Here is a 16,864-nt window from a genome sequence, read left to right on the forward strand (position 1 = left end):
GGATCAGGCACAGGGTAATTGCGCATTCTGATCCTCTGCCTGAAAATTGACCTTTTTGAAGTTTTCATCGAGTACGTCCTTTGCAAATGTTAAAATCGTTAGAAATTCTCAACATATTGTTTTATGCTCTACATATTACACTGTACAGGAGGTGGTCTCAAACCTGTGCCAAAATATCATCTGGGACCAGATTCCTGAGCTCACTCCCAATTTTGCATCTTAAATCATTTTGCTGCGGTTTAAAAAAGTAATGGGTTTACCTATGACTTCATCATTGCTGGATAAATACATTGTCTGTTTGGTGTCTCTTCAGGGCTTCAGGCCGAGATCTGGAATATTTACAGTAATTCACATTCTATCCCTCTGTGGTATAAATACCAACTAATGTATTAACACATTGTCCCTTTTAATTCCAAGATAAAGATTTCAATTAAGAAAGTGCTTTGACAATATGGCACAAAAACATTAATTAGATTAGATTAATGTGATATTATTATAAATATCAATTAGACTTTTAGTGCTGCAAAATAAATTGTGAACTTTTAAATTTTGTGTGCATGTTGAGAGCCACATTTATACTGCACTACATACACTAGTTTTTGAACATATGCTGTTGCACTGTTTACTGAAAGAAGTGTAATCCTAAATTATCCCCCTACGATGAATCTGATATTGCTCCTTACCTAAATCACCAGTTTTCATTTCTAAATATAATGTAGTGTGTGCCAGCAGCTATTTGACTCTGGAGGGTATTACAGTCAAACTCAATCCTCACCTCACTCAACATATACATGTGTTTTTCATCAAGAGTCATTCAGTGCTGATCAGGAGCAGGAATCAAGCAAGACTGTTGACCGTATAAACTTTACAATCAGTTCTTTAGATTAAGTGCTGTAGAAAATCGCTTGAAAGTTGGGCTTTTGCAATCAGGTAATATTGTGAGACAAATGATTTATTAACGGCAGAATCACTGATACAGCTTAAACATTCATGAGAAATAAAAGGAACACATCCGGCCATGTCCACAGTGCAGCATTACATAATGTGCCATTGAGCAAACACCTGAACACCTAGGCTTATTTTAAGGATATTTCTGTGAGCAGCCTCTTTAAATTATTATGCCTTGAGATTTCTAAACATAATTTAAATCAACTCTAGATACATGTATGCACACATTCTTTGGAAAAAGTATAATTGGAATGTCCGCTTTGGCAAATCCTGCCTTTATGTGGTTTCTGCATTCCTTGCATGACATGAGTTTTAAAATAAATTTTGGTGCAGACGTCTGAAACTATGATACACGTTTTTACCTGTAAAAATACAAGACTCTGCTGGGACCAGAGGTAATGCGGTTTCCTTGGGAAAGCTATTAACAATAAACTGTCTGAAACTTCAACACTTAACAACCTGAACTTGTATAAACTTATTTTTACGATATTGACATTTGGAAGCAATTTTGAGTTATTAACCTCCTCCAAATTTAATTATCTTAATTGTGAGCTGTTGTGTGGCTCATAGCCCAACATTGATTTGAGCATATCCCAAAATGACAACGACAAATAAGAGTTTATCTTTTCATGAATTCTGATTCAATGATACCGTGTCCATTAATATTAGTCACAGAACCATTTAAAACCAGGACAGTTATAACTGACCTGTACTATTTGTTTTCCCATTTGCTACTTTAGCAGTGTGATTTAGAAGTGCCATGATATAACCAAAAGGTACAATTTGTAAAAGATTGCTATCCAAACATTTTGGGCTGTTGGGAAAGTCTGGGGTGTGGACGGGATGGTAGGGGGTTGGGATGCGGGAGACATCACTAGCATCTATGGAAGGACAAGCTAGATACCAACTGACCAATCGCGTTCATACTTACAGTTATGATTATGGGCAGAATATTCCCCAAAAATAGCAAAGAGTCAGTTTGCATCAGAAAACCGGTGTGTGTCTCCCAGGCAGGTTTCCCAATGAGATCTTCCTAGGGGCTGGTTTAGCTCACAAAGCTAAATCTCTGGCTTTTAAAGCAGACCAAGCAGGCCAGCAGCACGGTTCGGTTCCCGTACCAGCCTCCCCGGACAGGCGCCGGAATGTGGCGACTAGGGGCTTTTCACAATAACTTCATTGAAGCCTACTCGTGACAATAAGCGATTTTCATTTCATTTCATTTCACTTTGCAGTTTTTTTAAGGGGGTGTGTTTTGCGGCATCTTTGCGAAGCAACCCCGGCTTCTCAGAAAAACAGAATTCAAAGTGAAATAAAAGACCCTCCCTCTGTCCCCCATTAATGTGGAATGATCCCCCCGCACCCCGAACATAGATCGGTGGCCTAACCTCCCCTCTCCCCGCCAAACATAAATCAGCGGCCATGGAGCATCGGGAGTCTCTCAATAGATTGCCCTATATACCCACCCCCTTCTGGCCCCTGCCCCTTAGCAATGCCCCTGTGCCTTGCTATGTCCCTGATCATCCGGGGGCTACAATGGCCTCCGAGCCCCCCCCCCCCCCGGCGTGGTCATCACGTCTTGTTTTAATGACCAGTCGATTAGAGTGCAGGACAGGCATGTCCCTGTAAAAATGAAGGACAAAAATGGCAGGATTAGGGAACCATGGATGACAGCGGAAATTGTGAGATTGGTCAAAAAGAAAAAGGACGCATACATAAGATCTAGGGAACTAAAATGGACAAAGCTTTTGAAGAATATAGGTAAAGTAGGAATAAACTCAAACGGGAAGTTAGGAAGGCTGATGGAATCCTGATATTGATGAATCCTTGCGTTTTCTCTCAATAAAAGGACTGATTCCGTGCGATAGTAAAAGTTCACTTTTGACTTTAACGTTAGGTAATGCAGCTGCCGATACACGATTTCTTATACTTCGATAAAACAATTCGGCCAACTGTCCAAAACGTAATAAACGTAGCAGATACTTGGAGGTGATTTAAAGAAGAGAGCCAATGACGGAGTAAAGGAGCATAGGTCAAGGACAGGCTTAGAGAGAGAGAGAGAGAGAGAGAAAGAGATTATTAGAAGTGGTTAGAACAAAGGCCAACTTTTGGGCATCTCACTTTTAGGGAGATGCTTATCTTTGGGTTAACCCTTGCTTTGTCCCTAATTGTCTCTTTGCCCAGAGGACCCAGTCTTTGGTTTGCCCAGCCAGATGCCCGTCAATTAGCTGATAAGGTTATCATTATAGATTGGATGGAATTTACTGCAGTATTATCTCATTTTAATTCAAATTTGTACCTCTGTGTGTGCATCTTTTAAGGTATTGGAACTTGATCTCTTTTATGGTTTTGTCTGAGGAGATTGAAACTTGACTAATCTCTGTCTAGCAGGACTTCCCTCTCTGGCTGTTTCTATGACTATGAATGGCATTCCAGTATCGGGTGAATACCTTTGTCCGATCAAATCAGATTCAATACGCACATTTCTCAAAAATATGATTCTTGATTGTAGGCTATCAACAAATCCCTCGAGCATCAAAACTTAGTTCTATCAGTCTGAAAGGGGCCACGGAATGTCATTGGCAGGAAGGGTCAAAGAAAGTCCCAAGGCCTTTTATACATATATAAGGAGCAAGAGGATAGCTAGAGAGAGTAGGTCCACTCAAGAACAAGGGAGGGAAGTTATGTGTGGAGTCAGAGGAAGTGGGTGAGATCCTTAATGAGTACTTTGTATCGGTATTCACCGAGGAGAGGGACATGGAGATGTTAAGGTTAGAGATGGGAGTGTGAATACTCTAGGACCGGTCAGCATAATGAAGGAGGAAGTGTTGGCTATCTTAGAATGCATTAAGGTAGACAAGTCCTCTGGCTGGATGGAATATATCCTTGTTTACTGTGGTAGGCAAGAGAGGAAATAGCTGGGGCCTTAACAGATGTCTTTGCATCATCTTTGACTACAGGCGAGGTTCCAGAGGACTGGAGAAAAGCCAATGTTGTCCCTTTGGTTAAGAAGGGAAGCAGTGATAATCCAGGTAATTATAGGCCAGTAAGCTTGTCGTTAGTGATGGGGAAGCTGTTAGAGAAGATACTGAGGGACAGGATTTATTGACATTTGCAAGCAAATGGACTTGATAGGTAACATGGTTTTGTGCGAGGAAGGTAATGTCTTACCAACTTTTTGAGGAGCTGACAGCATTAATTGATAAGGGAAAGGCTATGGATGTTGTCTACATAGACTTTAATAAGATGTTTGACAAGGCCTCTCATGGCAGACTGGTGTAAAAGAAAAGGTTGCATGGGATTTGGGGTGTGCTAGCTAGATGCATAAAGAATTGGCTTGGCAACAGGAGACAGAGAGTGGCAGTGGAAGGGAGTGGACTAGAGATCTGTAACCAGTGGTGTTCCACAGAAATCAGTGCTCAGACCACTTTTGATTGTAATATTTTAAATGATCTGTAGGAAAATGTAGATGGTCTGATTAGCAAGTTTGCAGATGACACTAAGATAGGTGGAGTTGCAGATAGTGAAGGGGACTGGCAGAGAATATAACAGAATATAGATAGGTTGAAGAGTTGGGCAGAGAAATGGCAGATGGAGTTCAATCCGGACAAATGCGAGGTGGTGCATTTTGGAAGATTTGGTGATAAACAACATTTTTATATTTAATGAATGATAATCAGGTTCACTCCCTTATTACCTCTGCTGGGAAGGTCTGGGAACATCGGGAACTGTTTGCCTCCTGCCGTAAATCCATTTCAGGCCTCTCCCGGAATTTTCCTGACAAAGCGGGATTTGTGCCAGGCGGCTGGAAAATCAAATCCCATATGAAAAGAATGGTAAAAAAATATCAGGTCAATGTTTATCCTAGTCATTACCCAGCACAAACTTTTTTTTTTTTTGCAAGTCCACTCAGGATCTCATTCACACCATGAAACTTAAATCTTGACCATGTAACTGTCGTTTTTTGCTCCGTTGCTCACTGATTATAACAGCTAGCCTCAGGGACCTCGGGGGAGCGCCGTTCAGCACTGGTCTCCACAAACAGGGACCAGAGAGAACGGCACTCATGGGGGTCTCCCAGGGGATTGGCGGCCCCCAGCTGCATGCCTTTTGGGCAGGGTGGCGCCCTTGCCATTGCTAGTGCCACCTGGGTACCCTGACCGTGCCAGCTTGGCACCTTTGCAGTGCCACCTGGGTGCCAGCCTGGCACAGCCAAGGTACTGAGATGGCACTGCCAGCTGGCAGGGGCACTGCCAGGGTGCCTGGTTCGCATTGCCTAGGTGCCAAGCTGGCATTTCTGCATGCAATCGATCGGGCTGGGTGTGTCCTGCGTGGGTGTTGGTGGGGAGTGGGGTGTTGGTGGGGGGCGGGGGATGGGGATCCTCCGATACTGCGTTCGGACTGGGGGGGGGGGGTAGGTCAGCGATTGTTTTGGGGGCCTCGGAGTTTGGGACATCACTTAAAATAGGCGTCACAATGTCTCGCTACACTGGAGTGTTCCGGCATCGAGGTGCGGAGAATCCGGCCCTAGATCTTTGAAGGTGAGGAGTTAAAATCCCTCGTGAAGGAGGCAAAATGTGAACAAAATTTTGTGAGTCACAGTTGTCATTGATATCTGGGTGGGTTATTGTGAAATCCACGGGACCTGCCTTGGTAGCATCTACTATTTGTGGTGCAGCATGGTGTGTTTGATCATAGTTTGCCTGTTCAGTCACATTGACATTGTTAATCCTGAATGTTAAAGTGCCATAGCATGTCCCTCTCCCCTCCCGATGGCTATATTTACCTCTGTGCCCCAGCGATCCCTTGACTGCCTAATGCCTGGCCAAACCTGTTGTAAACCTTGCCGACATGACGTGACATTAGCGAGATAAGAATGTTTAATGAGAGGGAATAATTTTTTTTGGGGGGGAGGGGGTGCTATATCTAAAGCTATGGAAATGTACTAAAATGTGGTTCACACCCTTTGAAGGTGTGAATCTCGTGACATCGTCAGCAAGGGGCAGGGAAAATTTGGAAATCAATCTCTTCAGCGACAATCGCATTTCTCAAATTTTGCGAGATTTTCTACCCTCACTGCCGATCCCACGGGCGGCGAATGTGAACTCAAGAATCCGCCATTGTATCCAATAACTTTACAATGGATATACGAGATATTGCGATTGTAATTTAACAAATAGTATCCTGGACTGTTCATGCTGTAGCCAGTACAAGTATTTTCTATAATGTGGTCCATTACTTGTACTAAGTTCAAGTTCTCTTGATAAACCATGCTATTATGAACAGTGGGGCCCGACGTTTGCAGATATTCTAGCATACTCGTGGCATTGTAGAAGTAGTAATTTCTGTCAGCCTCTATTTGGTCTTGTTAGGGCTGGAACCTCTTCCCCTTTCTAATGAGGTCAACAACAAAGGATGGAATAAGATCAAAGACAATTACAGCATAGGAACAGGCCCTTCGGCCCTCAAGCCTGCACCAACCATGCTGCCCATCTAAACTAAAATCTCCTACCCTTCCGGGAACCATATCCCTCTATTCCCATCCTATTCATGTATTTGTCAAGACGCCCCTTAAAAGTCACTATCGTCCCTGCTTCCACTACCTCCCCCGGCAGCGAGTTCCAGGCTCCCACCACCCTCTGTATAAAAAAACTTGCCTTGTACATCTCCCTTAAACCTTGCCCCTCGCACCTTAAACCTATGCCCCCCCCGAGTAATTGACTCTTCCACCCTGGAAAAAAGCTTATGCCTATCCACACTGTCCTTGCTCCTCATAACCTTGTAGACTTCTATCAGGTCGCCCCTCAACCTCCGTCATTCCAGTGAGAACAAACCAAGTTTGTCCAACTTCATACCAGGCAACATCCTGGTAAATCTTTTCTGTACCCTCTCCAAAGCCTCCACATCCTTCTGGTAGTGTGGCGACCAGAATTAAACATTGTATTCCAAGTGCGGCCTAACTAAGGTTCTATAAAACTGCAACATGATGTGCCAATTTTTTGCCCCAGCCGATGAAGGCAAGCATGCCCTGTGCCTTCTTGACTACCTTCTCTTCTTGCGTTGGCACTTTCAGTGATCTGTATACCTGTACACCCAGATCCCTCTGCTTATCAATACTCTTAAGGATTCTGCCATTTATTGTATATTTCCCATCTGTATTCGACTTTCCAAAATGCATTACCTCACATTTATCTGGATTAAACTCCACCTGCCATCTCTCTGCCCAAGTCTGCAACCAATCTATATCCTTGCTGTATCCTCTGATGGTCCTCATCGCCATCCGCGATCCCACCAACCTTTATATCATTGACATAGACATAGAACAGTACAGCACAGAACAAGCCCTTCGGCCCTCGATGTTGTGCCGAGCCTTGTCCGAAACCAAGATCAAGCTATCTCACCCCCTGTCATTCTGGTGTGCTCCATGTGCCTATCCAGAAACCGCTTGAAAGTTCCTAAAGTGTCTGACTCCACTATCACAGCAGGCAGTCCATTCCACACCCTAACCACTCTCTGAGTAAAGAACCTACCTCTGACATCCCTCCTATATCTCCCAACCTGAACCTTATCGTTATGCCCCCTTGTAACAGCTACATCCACCCAAGTAAATAGTCTCTGAACGTCCACTCTATCTATCCCCCTCATCATCTTATAAACCTCTATTAAGTCGCCTCTTATCCTCCACCGCTCCAAGGAGAAAAGCCCTAGCTCCCTCAACCTTTCCTCATAAGACCTATCCTCCAAACCAGGCAGCATCCTGGTAAATCTCCTTTGCACCCTTTCCAATGCTTCCACATCCTATAGTGAGGTGACCAGAACTGCACACAATACTCCAAATGTGGTCTCACCAGGGTCATGTACAGTTGCAGCATAACCCCACGGCTCTTAAACCCAAGCCCCCTGTTAATAAACGCTAACACACTATAGGCCTTCTTCATGGCTCTATCCAGTTGAGTGGCAACCTTTTGAGACCTGTGGACATGAACCCCAAGATCTCTCTGTTCTTCCACATTCCTCAGAACCCTGCCATTGGCCCTGTAATCCACATTCAAAATTTTCTACCAAAATGAATCACCTCGCACTTATCAGGGTTAAACTCCATCTGCCATTTTTCGGCCCAGCTCTGCATCCTATCAATGTCTCTTTGCAGCCTACAACAGCCGCTACATTATCCACTATTCCACTAATCTTGGTGCCATCAGAAAATTTGCTGACCCACCCTTCAACCCCCTCCTCCAAGTCATTGATAAAAATCACAAATAGCAGAGGACCCAGCACTGATCCCTGTGGTACACCGCTGGTAACTGGTCTCCAGTCTGAATATTTGCCATCCACCACCGCCCTCTGTCTTCTGTGTGTTAGCCAGTTACTTATCCAATTTGCCAAATTTCCCTCTATCCCACACCTCCTTACTTTCTTCATGAGCCGACCATGGGGAACCTTATCAAACGCCTTACTAAAATCCATGTATACAACATCAACTGCTCTACCTTATCACTCACAAACTTACAAATCAAACCAGTTACATTTTCCTCCAAATCATTTATATATACTACAAACAGCAAAGGTCCCAGCACTGATCCCCGAGGAGCGCCAATAGTCATAGTCTTCCATTCAGAAACGTACCCTTCCACTGCTACCCTCTGTCTTCTATGACCGAGCCTTATGGCTTATAGTTCCGTATTCATCTTGCCAGCTCACCTCTGATCCCATGCGACTTCACCTTCTATACCTGTCTGCATGAGGGACCTTGTCAAAGGCCTTACTGAAGTCGACGTAGACGACATCCATTGCCCTACCCTCATCAATCATCTTTCTTACTTCCTCAAAAAACTCAATCAAGTTAGTGAGACATGACCTTCCCTTCACAAAACCACGTTGCCTCTTGCTAATATGTCCACTTATTTCCAAGTGTTTTAAATCCTGTCCCGAAAAATCCTCTCCAATAATTTCCCTACCACTGACATAAGGCTCACCGGGCTGCAATTTCCTGGATTATCCTTGCTACCCTTGTTAAACAAAGGAACAACATATTCTCCAATCCTCTGGCTCCTCCCCTGTAGCCAGTGAGGATACAAAGATTTCTCTCAAGGCCCCAAGAATTTCCTCCCTTGCCTCTCTCAGTATTCTGGGATATATCCCATTAGGCCCTGGGGAGCAGTCTACCTTATGTTTTTGAAGACCCCCAATACCTCCTTTTTGATCTCAACATGACCCAAACTATCTATACTCCCTTCATCAGGCTCATCATCCACCATGTCCTTCTCTTCGGTAAATATTTCCGCAGAGTACTCATTCAATACCTCTCCCATTTCCTCTGGCTCCACCCATAGATTCCCTCCCCATCCTTCAGTGGGCCAACCCTCTCCCTGGCTACCCTCTTGCTCTTTATATATGCATTAAAAAACCTTCGGATTTTCCTTTATCCTGCTGGCCAATGACTTTTTGTGACCCCTTGGCCTTGTTGATGCTTGCCCGTCGCTTTGCCAACTTGGCTTTGATGTCCTGATAGATTTGGACGTTATTCCCCTTCCAGTCGCAGGTTTGCTTCTCCCTCGCCCATCGCAAAACCTTCTCTTTCCCCACAAATGTGTGGAGTCTCACGAACACCGCCCTCGACGGCTCCCCAGCTCTAAGCTTCTGCCTCAGAGATCCATGCGCTCGGTCCACTTCAGGCGCCTTATCTAGCACCCCTTCTGCCACCAGTCCCGCCAGCAACATCAAGACGTACCTCATGGCACTCACACCTTCCACTCCTTCAGGAAGGCCCACTAATCGCAGATTCTGTCTTCTCAAGGTATTCTCCTTCTCCTCCACCTTTACCTTCGACATTTTACAGAGGTCTCCAAGGGCCCCCACCTCCGCCTCCAGAGTCACCACATGGTCGCTGTGGTCAGAGATCACTCCTTCGATCTCCTGAATCTGCGACCCCTACACCTCCAGACACTTCTCCACCCATTCCAAAGAACACTTCAGGGGTGCCACAGCGCCTTCGATAGCCTTTGCGCTATCCTCTCACATTTCTTTCCTCTGCTGCTGGAATTCAGTTCCAATAAAGGCCATCAATTCAAGTTGACGCCTTCCATCTTGCATCAGCCCTTCTCCCACCTACATGTTTAAAGTGGCTGCTGCAGCACAAGCCTGTTCCAACTTTTGAGCCAAATCGCTCACTGTTTTCTGCCGGGTCTGATAACCAGGAGACATACCACTTCCGGGGGAAACTACTCCTCCAATATTCACCGACGCCTTTTCATCAAAATTCCACCAGGTATTCGGTAAAAAGAGCTCTTTTTTTGTGCTTTTAAGCAGGATCCGCCCTGTGTGTGACCACTCACTTCATGACCAACACCGGAAGTCACTGACTGACATTTCTGTCGCCAATTAAATTATTGTAGAAAATTTATTAAACTCTTACCTTCACTTATCGCTGCAGATACCCGAGGTAGGTCTTTCTACTACTTACCTTCCTAAGATGCTCTCTGGATCTCTCCCTGCAGATTAACAGTTACAAAGCAAGAAGAAAGAAAACAAAATAAAATGGGAAAAACCCCCCACTCTGTACCAAATTACGACACTGCTCCAAACAACCAAGTTTCAATTCCACTCTGGCTGCCTCACTCAGGCTGTCTCCCACTTCACGTGCACAAAGCTTATTGAGAGTGCACTTATGTCTCTCTCTTATATAGAGCTCAACTGTCCCTTTTCAACCTTTAACATGATTGACCACACCATCCAACTTCACTATCCAGTCCTGGCCAGCGAATCACCTGCAACAGCATCCCGTCTCGCTCCTGCACTGTTATTTCTAGTAACCCCCAATGATCTATTCTTGGCCCCCTCCTATTTCTCATCTACATTTTGCTCCTTGATAACATTATTTGATAACACAGTGTCAGTTTCCACATGTACCATGGTACCACCTAGCTCTAGCTCATTACTATTCCTCCCAACCCTTCCACTGTCCTAATATTGTCAGACTACTTGTTGAACATTCAGTACTAGATTAGCAGAACTTCCATCCAACTGAATATTTGGAATACTGAAGCAACTGTCTTTAGTTTCCTGCATAAACTCTACTTCCTAGCTCCTGATGCTATCACTCTGTTTGGCAACTATCGGAGGCTGAAATAGATTTTACAACCTTTGACCCTGAGATGAGTTTCCATGCAATTACTCGGGTCGCTTTCCACCTCAGTAACATCACCTGATTCTGACCATGGGTCAGCTTATTTGCTGCCGTTGAAACCTTTATCCATGCCGTTGTTACTTCTAGACATGACGATTCCAACACATTCTTAACTGTCTCCCACATTCTATCCTCCATAAATTTAAGGCTGTCAAAATTCTATTGTGCATATCCTGACTTGCACAAGTCCCATTCACCAATCGTCCCTGTGCTCTCTCATTGACAAATGCTCCTGGTTAAGAAACACCACACTTTTTATCCTTGTTTTCAAAACCCCCCATGCACTCTCCCCTCTCTATCGCGTGATCTCCTCATCATATCCACTTTGTCATGACTCAATTGGCAGCACTCACTTCTCAAAGCCTCATGGTTCTGTTTTCAAATCCCACTTGAAAGCTTGAGTGCACTATTTCAGAGAACAGGGAAGTTATCTCCAATGTCCCAATCAATATTTACCTCTGAACCAGCAATTACACAAACAGATTATCTGGATATTCTTACTTTACTGTTTGTGGGAGTTTGTCCATTTGGCTTCCGAGTTTCCTACATTTCTAAAAGTACTCCATTGGCTATAAAACACTGAGATGTCCGGTGGTTGCAAAAAGCAGCACCTAAATGGATGTCTTGTACTCTTTCTTTTCTTCATTCTTGATTTATTTCTTTCATCTGTGATTTTAATTGGCCTAGCAGGCAGCCATGTCCCTAGCTGCTGAGGCCCTGAGCTCTGGCATTCCCTCCATAACCTCTCCAGCTCTTTGTCTCTTTCCTTCTTTAAGGCACTCTTAAAAACCTACCACTTTGCCCAACATTTTGCCCATCTGCTCTGACACTTTTTTATGTGGCTCTGTGTCCAACCTTATCTTATCATGCCCCTGTGGAGTGCCTTGGGATGTTAAAAACACCACATATCCAAGCTGTGGTATTTATCCAATTCCTTTTCGAAAATTATTATTGAATCTGCTTCCCTTTTGGCAGTGCATTCCAGAGTATAATCATTTACTTTCCTTATATTGTTTCTGGTTCTTTTTCCAATCACCTTTAATCTGTATCCATATGGTTATTGACCCTTTTGCTACTGGACACAGTTGTTCTTTATTTACTCTTCACGATTTTAAATGTTTCTATATAGTCTCCCCTTCACCTTTTCTGCACTCAGGAGTAATTTCCCAGCTTCACCAGTTTCCCTGATACTGTTCACCCATGGAACCATTCTAGTAATTCTCCTCTGCATACCCTTGTTAAGGCCTTTGCATCCTTGCTGAAGTGTGGTGCCCAGAATTGAACACAATACAGTAATCAATTTTTTAAAAAGCTTCAACATATTTCCTTTGCTTTGGTACAGTATACCGTTATTTTTCTTTAAATATTTTTATTCAGATAAGGATATATATAACAAAATACAATCAATCAATAACAAAATAAACAAAATACAACTTCCTTATTTGAGATGCTTTCCTCTTATTTCCATTAAACTTTTTCCTTTTTACCTCACCTCCCCATCCCATCTTACTCTATCCCTCCTTCCTTTATCCACAACAAATGGATCTGTTAATAGAGACAAAAACAGCTTAAATATCGTCCAGAGTTCCCCATCTGAGCCACGAAGGGCAAACTTAATTTTCTCAAGTTTAAGAAATTCCACAAAATCCACCAACCATGTCGATATTTTTGGTGGACCTTTAGATTTCCATTCTAATAAAATTTGTCTCTGAGCAATAAATTGACAAATGCCACCGCATCGGCTCTTTTTCCTTCTGTTAGTCCTGGTATTTCCGACATTCCAAACATTGCGTCAAAAGGTCCAGGTAATATTTCCCCATCCACAATTTTGATAATGTTTTTAAATACTGAGGTTCAAAACCCCATTAATCGTGGACATAATCAGAACATGTGGAAATGGTTAGCTGGCCCTCCTTTACACCTCTCACATTTATCTTCTACCTCTATGAAGAATCTGCTCATTCTTTCCTGTGCCATTAGGCCGTACGTTTGGATTTGATTTATTGTCATGTGTACCGAAGTTTAGTGAAAAGTATTGTTCTGTGTACAGTCCAGACATAGGAGATACATAAATACACAATGTAAATATATAGACACAGACATCGGGTGAAGCCTATGGAGTGTAGTACTACTGAGTAGAGGAGTTGTGTGAAGAGATCAGTTTGGTTCATAAGAGGACCATTCAGGAGTCAGGTAACAGCAGGGAAGAAGCTGTTTTTGAACCTGTTAGTGCGTGTTCTCAGACTTTTGTATCTTCTGCACTATGGAAGAGGTTGGAAGAGAGAATAACCCAAGTGGGAGAGGTCTTTGATTCTGCTGACCATTTTCCCAAGGCAGAGGGAGGTGTAGACAGAGTCAATGGATGGGAATGGGTTCACGTGATGGACTGGGCCGTGTTCACGGCTCTACGTAGTTTCCTACGGTCTTGGGCCGGGCAGTTGTCATACCAGGCTGTGGTATAGCCAGTTAGGATGATTTCTATTGCGCATCTGTAAAAATTGTTAAGTCAATGTGGAAATGACAAATTTCCTTAGGTTCCTGAGGAAGTATTGGCACTGTTGTGCTTTCTTGGTCGTAGCGTCGACGTGGGTGGACCAGGACAGATTGTTGGTGATATACACACCTTGGAATTTGAAGCTGTCAACCATCTCCATCTCGGCACCATTTATGCAGACAGGGGTGTGTATATAGATAAAGAATATAGAACAGTACAGCACAGAACAGGCCTTTCGGCCCTCGATGTTGTGCCGAGCAATGATCACCCTACTCAAACCCACGTATCCACCCTATACCCGTAACCCAACAACCCCCCCCCCAACAACCTTTACTTTTTTAGGACACTACGGGCAATTTAGCATAGCCAATCCACCTAACCCGCACATCTTTGGACTGTGGGAGGAAACCGGAGCACCCGGAGGAAACCCACGCACACACGGGGAGGACGTGCAGACTCCACACAGACAGTGACCCAGCCGGGAATCGAACCTGGGACCCTGGAGCTGTGAAGCATTTATGCTAACCACCATGCTACCATGCTGCCTTGCTTCCTGAAGCAAATGGCCAGTTCTTTAGTTTTTTAGACGTTGAGGGTGATATTGTTGTCATTACACCACTCCACTCGGTTCTCTATCTCCCTCTATATACGATCTTGAATTGTATTAAGTTTATCCTAGCGCATGAATATGTAGCATTGACCCTGTGCATAATTTCACTCCTTAGTCCCCATTCCAATTCCATATCCAACTCTTCCTCCCAGTTTTGTTTTATTCCTTCAATCGTTTTCTTTGTGTCCATTAGCCATCTAAAAATGCTGATAATTTTCCCATCTCCCAACTCACCTGGCAAGAGCAATTTATCAAAGAGGTTGTTATCTGGTAGTCGAGGGAAAGAGGACAATTCCTTTTTCGCCAAATTTCCTAATTGAAGATATTTAAACCTCTCCTGCATTTTGCGTTTTTCCTTCAATTCTTCAAAGTTCACAAATCCACCTTCGAAGTATAAGTATTTTACCTGTCTCAATCCCCCTTTATGCCACTGTTTAAATGTTGTATTCGATCTTGCTATGGTTGACTGATGGCTTTCACAAATAGGGGTTTGCACCGACATGTTTCCCAATCCAAAATACCGTCTCAATTGGCTCCAATTTTTAAGGAGGATGCCAGCAGCGGACTTTCGATAAACGTCCCCAGGTTAAATGGGAGTGGGGAAGCAGCTGAAGTTTTCAAGCTAGCCCACTTACATAATACTTCCTCTACTTTTATCCATTCTGCTTCTTCCTTTTTCCACCATTGCCAAATCTTTTCTATATTAGCAGCCCAATACTATTACAAAAGATTGGGCACTGCCAACCCTCTATTTCTAAGGCCAAATTTCCAATATGTCTTTCACAATCCTAACTTTTAAAGACTAGTGTACATATATCCCTGGGTGTCTCTGTTCTTGGATCATTTTGTTTATGTAGATTTGGCTCAGTCTTCCGACCAAAATGCATCATTTTGCATGTCTACCTTGCATGAAATTTAATTTGCCATTTATCTTCATTAAATTACTAAATGTCCTCCTGAAGTCTGTTACTATCTTCCTTATTGTTACCACACAAGACACTATTGAAGTAGAGCAGGAGTGTGCACAGTTTTGTGCGTATTCTCAACCAGTTATCTGATGTGTATTCCATGATTCTATTCCCACTGCACTCTCTTCATTCTTTAATACTTTTATGATGTCAGATATATGTTACAGCAGCAGTACATTTTGAATAGAAAAGGTTATACCAACTACTCAAGCAAGTTGTAAAATGCATACAAGTACAACCAGTGCCCGATGTTCCATTTAAATTCATATTTTCTATAACTAATGTGTGCAATGTGTTAAAATGGATAATTTTTTGATGCATGTTTTATTTCAATCTATAAAATTGAGTGATTGGTGGCACTCTGTGAGGTTCATTCCCTGGGTCTCTATTTCTTTCAGCCATTAGGAAAATGCATTATAAAGTTTTGTCTCTTTGTTTTTAGGCAGCAGGGGCTATCAGACCGCTTGTTTCCACTGTTGTTGCAACAAATGCAGACGGTTATCTTGATCATTCATTGGAACGGGCCAAATACAGAGCAAGTGAGATGCCCCAAGCCTTCACATTTGATGTCATTTACAGAGCTTACCAGCAGGTAAAATTCTTGCAGTTCATCTTGTCCTCCAGTATTTGGTGAGAATACACTATAGAGTGAATGATTGTGTTTTATGAGTTTATCATGTGTATATTTGTTTTGTTCATATGTGTACAATGGGCAGCATTCACCGTTTGGGAGACTAAGCGTTGACGCCAGGTCTGAATCGTGTGGGGTTCGCGTTTCTGTTGGGGGCGCTATTCAGTAAAAGAGTCAGGACATGCAAATGAGCCAGCACTCTGCTGGTGCGAATTTCAAAGAATTCCCGGACCAGCGGGCGTTTGCCCCACTAGGGGGTGAAGTTAGCGCTAAAGAGCTTGGCAGCGGGAGTTGTTTTTAAGTGTTCAACTTATTACACACTCACTGTAGACACCAAGGTGGTCCACAGAAGACCTGCCCCCTGAGATCTGGAGTCCGAAAAGGACCTACAGTTCCATGCCAGCGAGGAGGGGAGGGAATTCCTCTTCCCCCGGGTGGGCCGCAGACTCAAGCCCCCTCTCCTGAACCCTACCTAGGAAGTAGTTGCAGAGGCAGTCAGTGCTGCCAGCCTCACTAGGAGGAGACAGCTAGTGATCCGGAGGAGTGGGGATCACTGTTGAGACCTCTGCCCTGTGAGAGGCAGAGAAGCAGGGAGGGCTCCAAAGGCCACAGTGCAGATGTGCTCTGGTTGGAGGGAGATCTGCTGATTCCTTGCTTCCTCTTCAGTAGGGCAGCACTTCTGAGGAGTGCCAACACCTGATGGGCAGCTGATTGAGCTTGGCCCCATTCATCCCCATGGTGATGCAGCTGTGGTATGAGGATGTCCAGAGGGGTGGCCTGGGTGGGCCTCTAGATGACCAGAGACTCTCTTGAGTATTCATAGGACACAGGGAGTACTTAACAAGCATTTACAAGAGGGACCCAGGCTCCATGCCATTGAAGGGGCAAGGAGGTAAGAAAACTTTTCCAAATTTTCTGGTTTGCTGGGGGTGTATGCTTGGACCTTGGAGAAGTGGGGAATTACTTTTTTTTTAGAAAACATTTCATTGAAGCATTTATAATTAAAAAAATAAATAAATATGGAGTATCC

At 43.8% G+C, this 16,864-nt stretch overlaps 1 protein-coding gene across 3 annotated transcripts in view; it reads left to right on the forward strand.

Moving 5' to 3' along the window:
- crppa (CDP-L-ribitol pyrophosphorylase A) overlaps positions 1-16,864 on the forward strand; it is a 436,282-nt gene that overhangs the window by 82,076 nt on the left and 337,342 nt on the right. For all 3 annotated transcript variants that reach the window (XM_038797476.1, XM_038797477.1, XM_038797478.1), the window contains exon 3: positions 15,646-15,795. In XM_038797476.1, the coding sequence (XP_038653404.1) occupies positions 15,646-15,795 (150 nt within the window). The remainder of the gene's footprint in view (positions 1-15,645; positions 15,796-16,864) is intronic.

The sequence above is a fragment of the Scyliorhinus canicula genome, chromosome 5 (genome assembly GCF_902713615.1).
Source record: "Scyliorhinus canicula chromosome 5, sScyCan1.1, whole genome shotgun sequence".
NCBI lineage: Eukaryota > Metazoa > Chordata > Chondrichthyes > Carcharhiniformes > Scyliorhinidae > Scyliorhinus > Scyliorhinus canicula.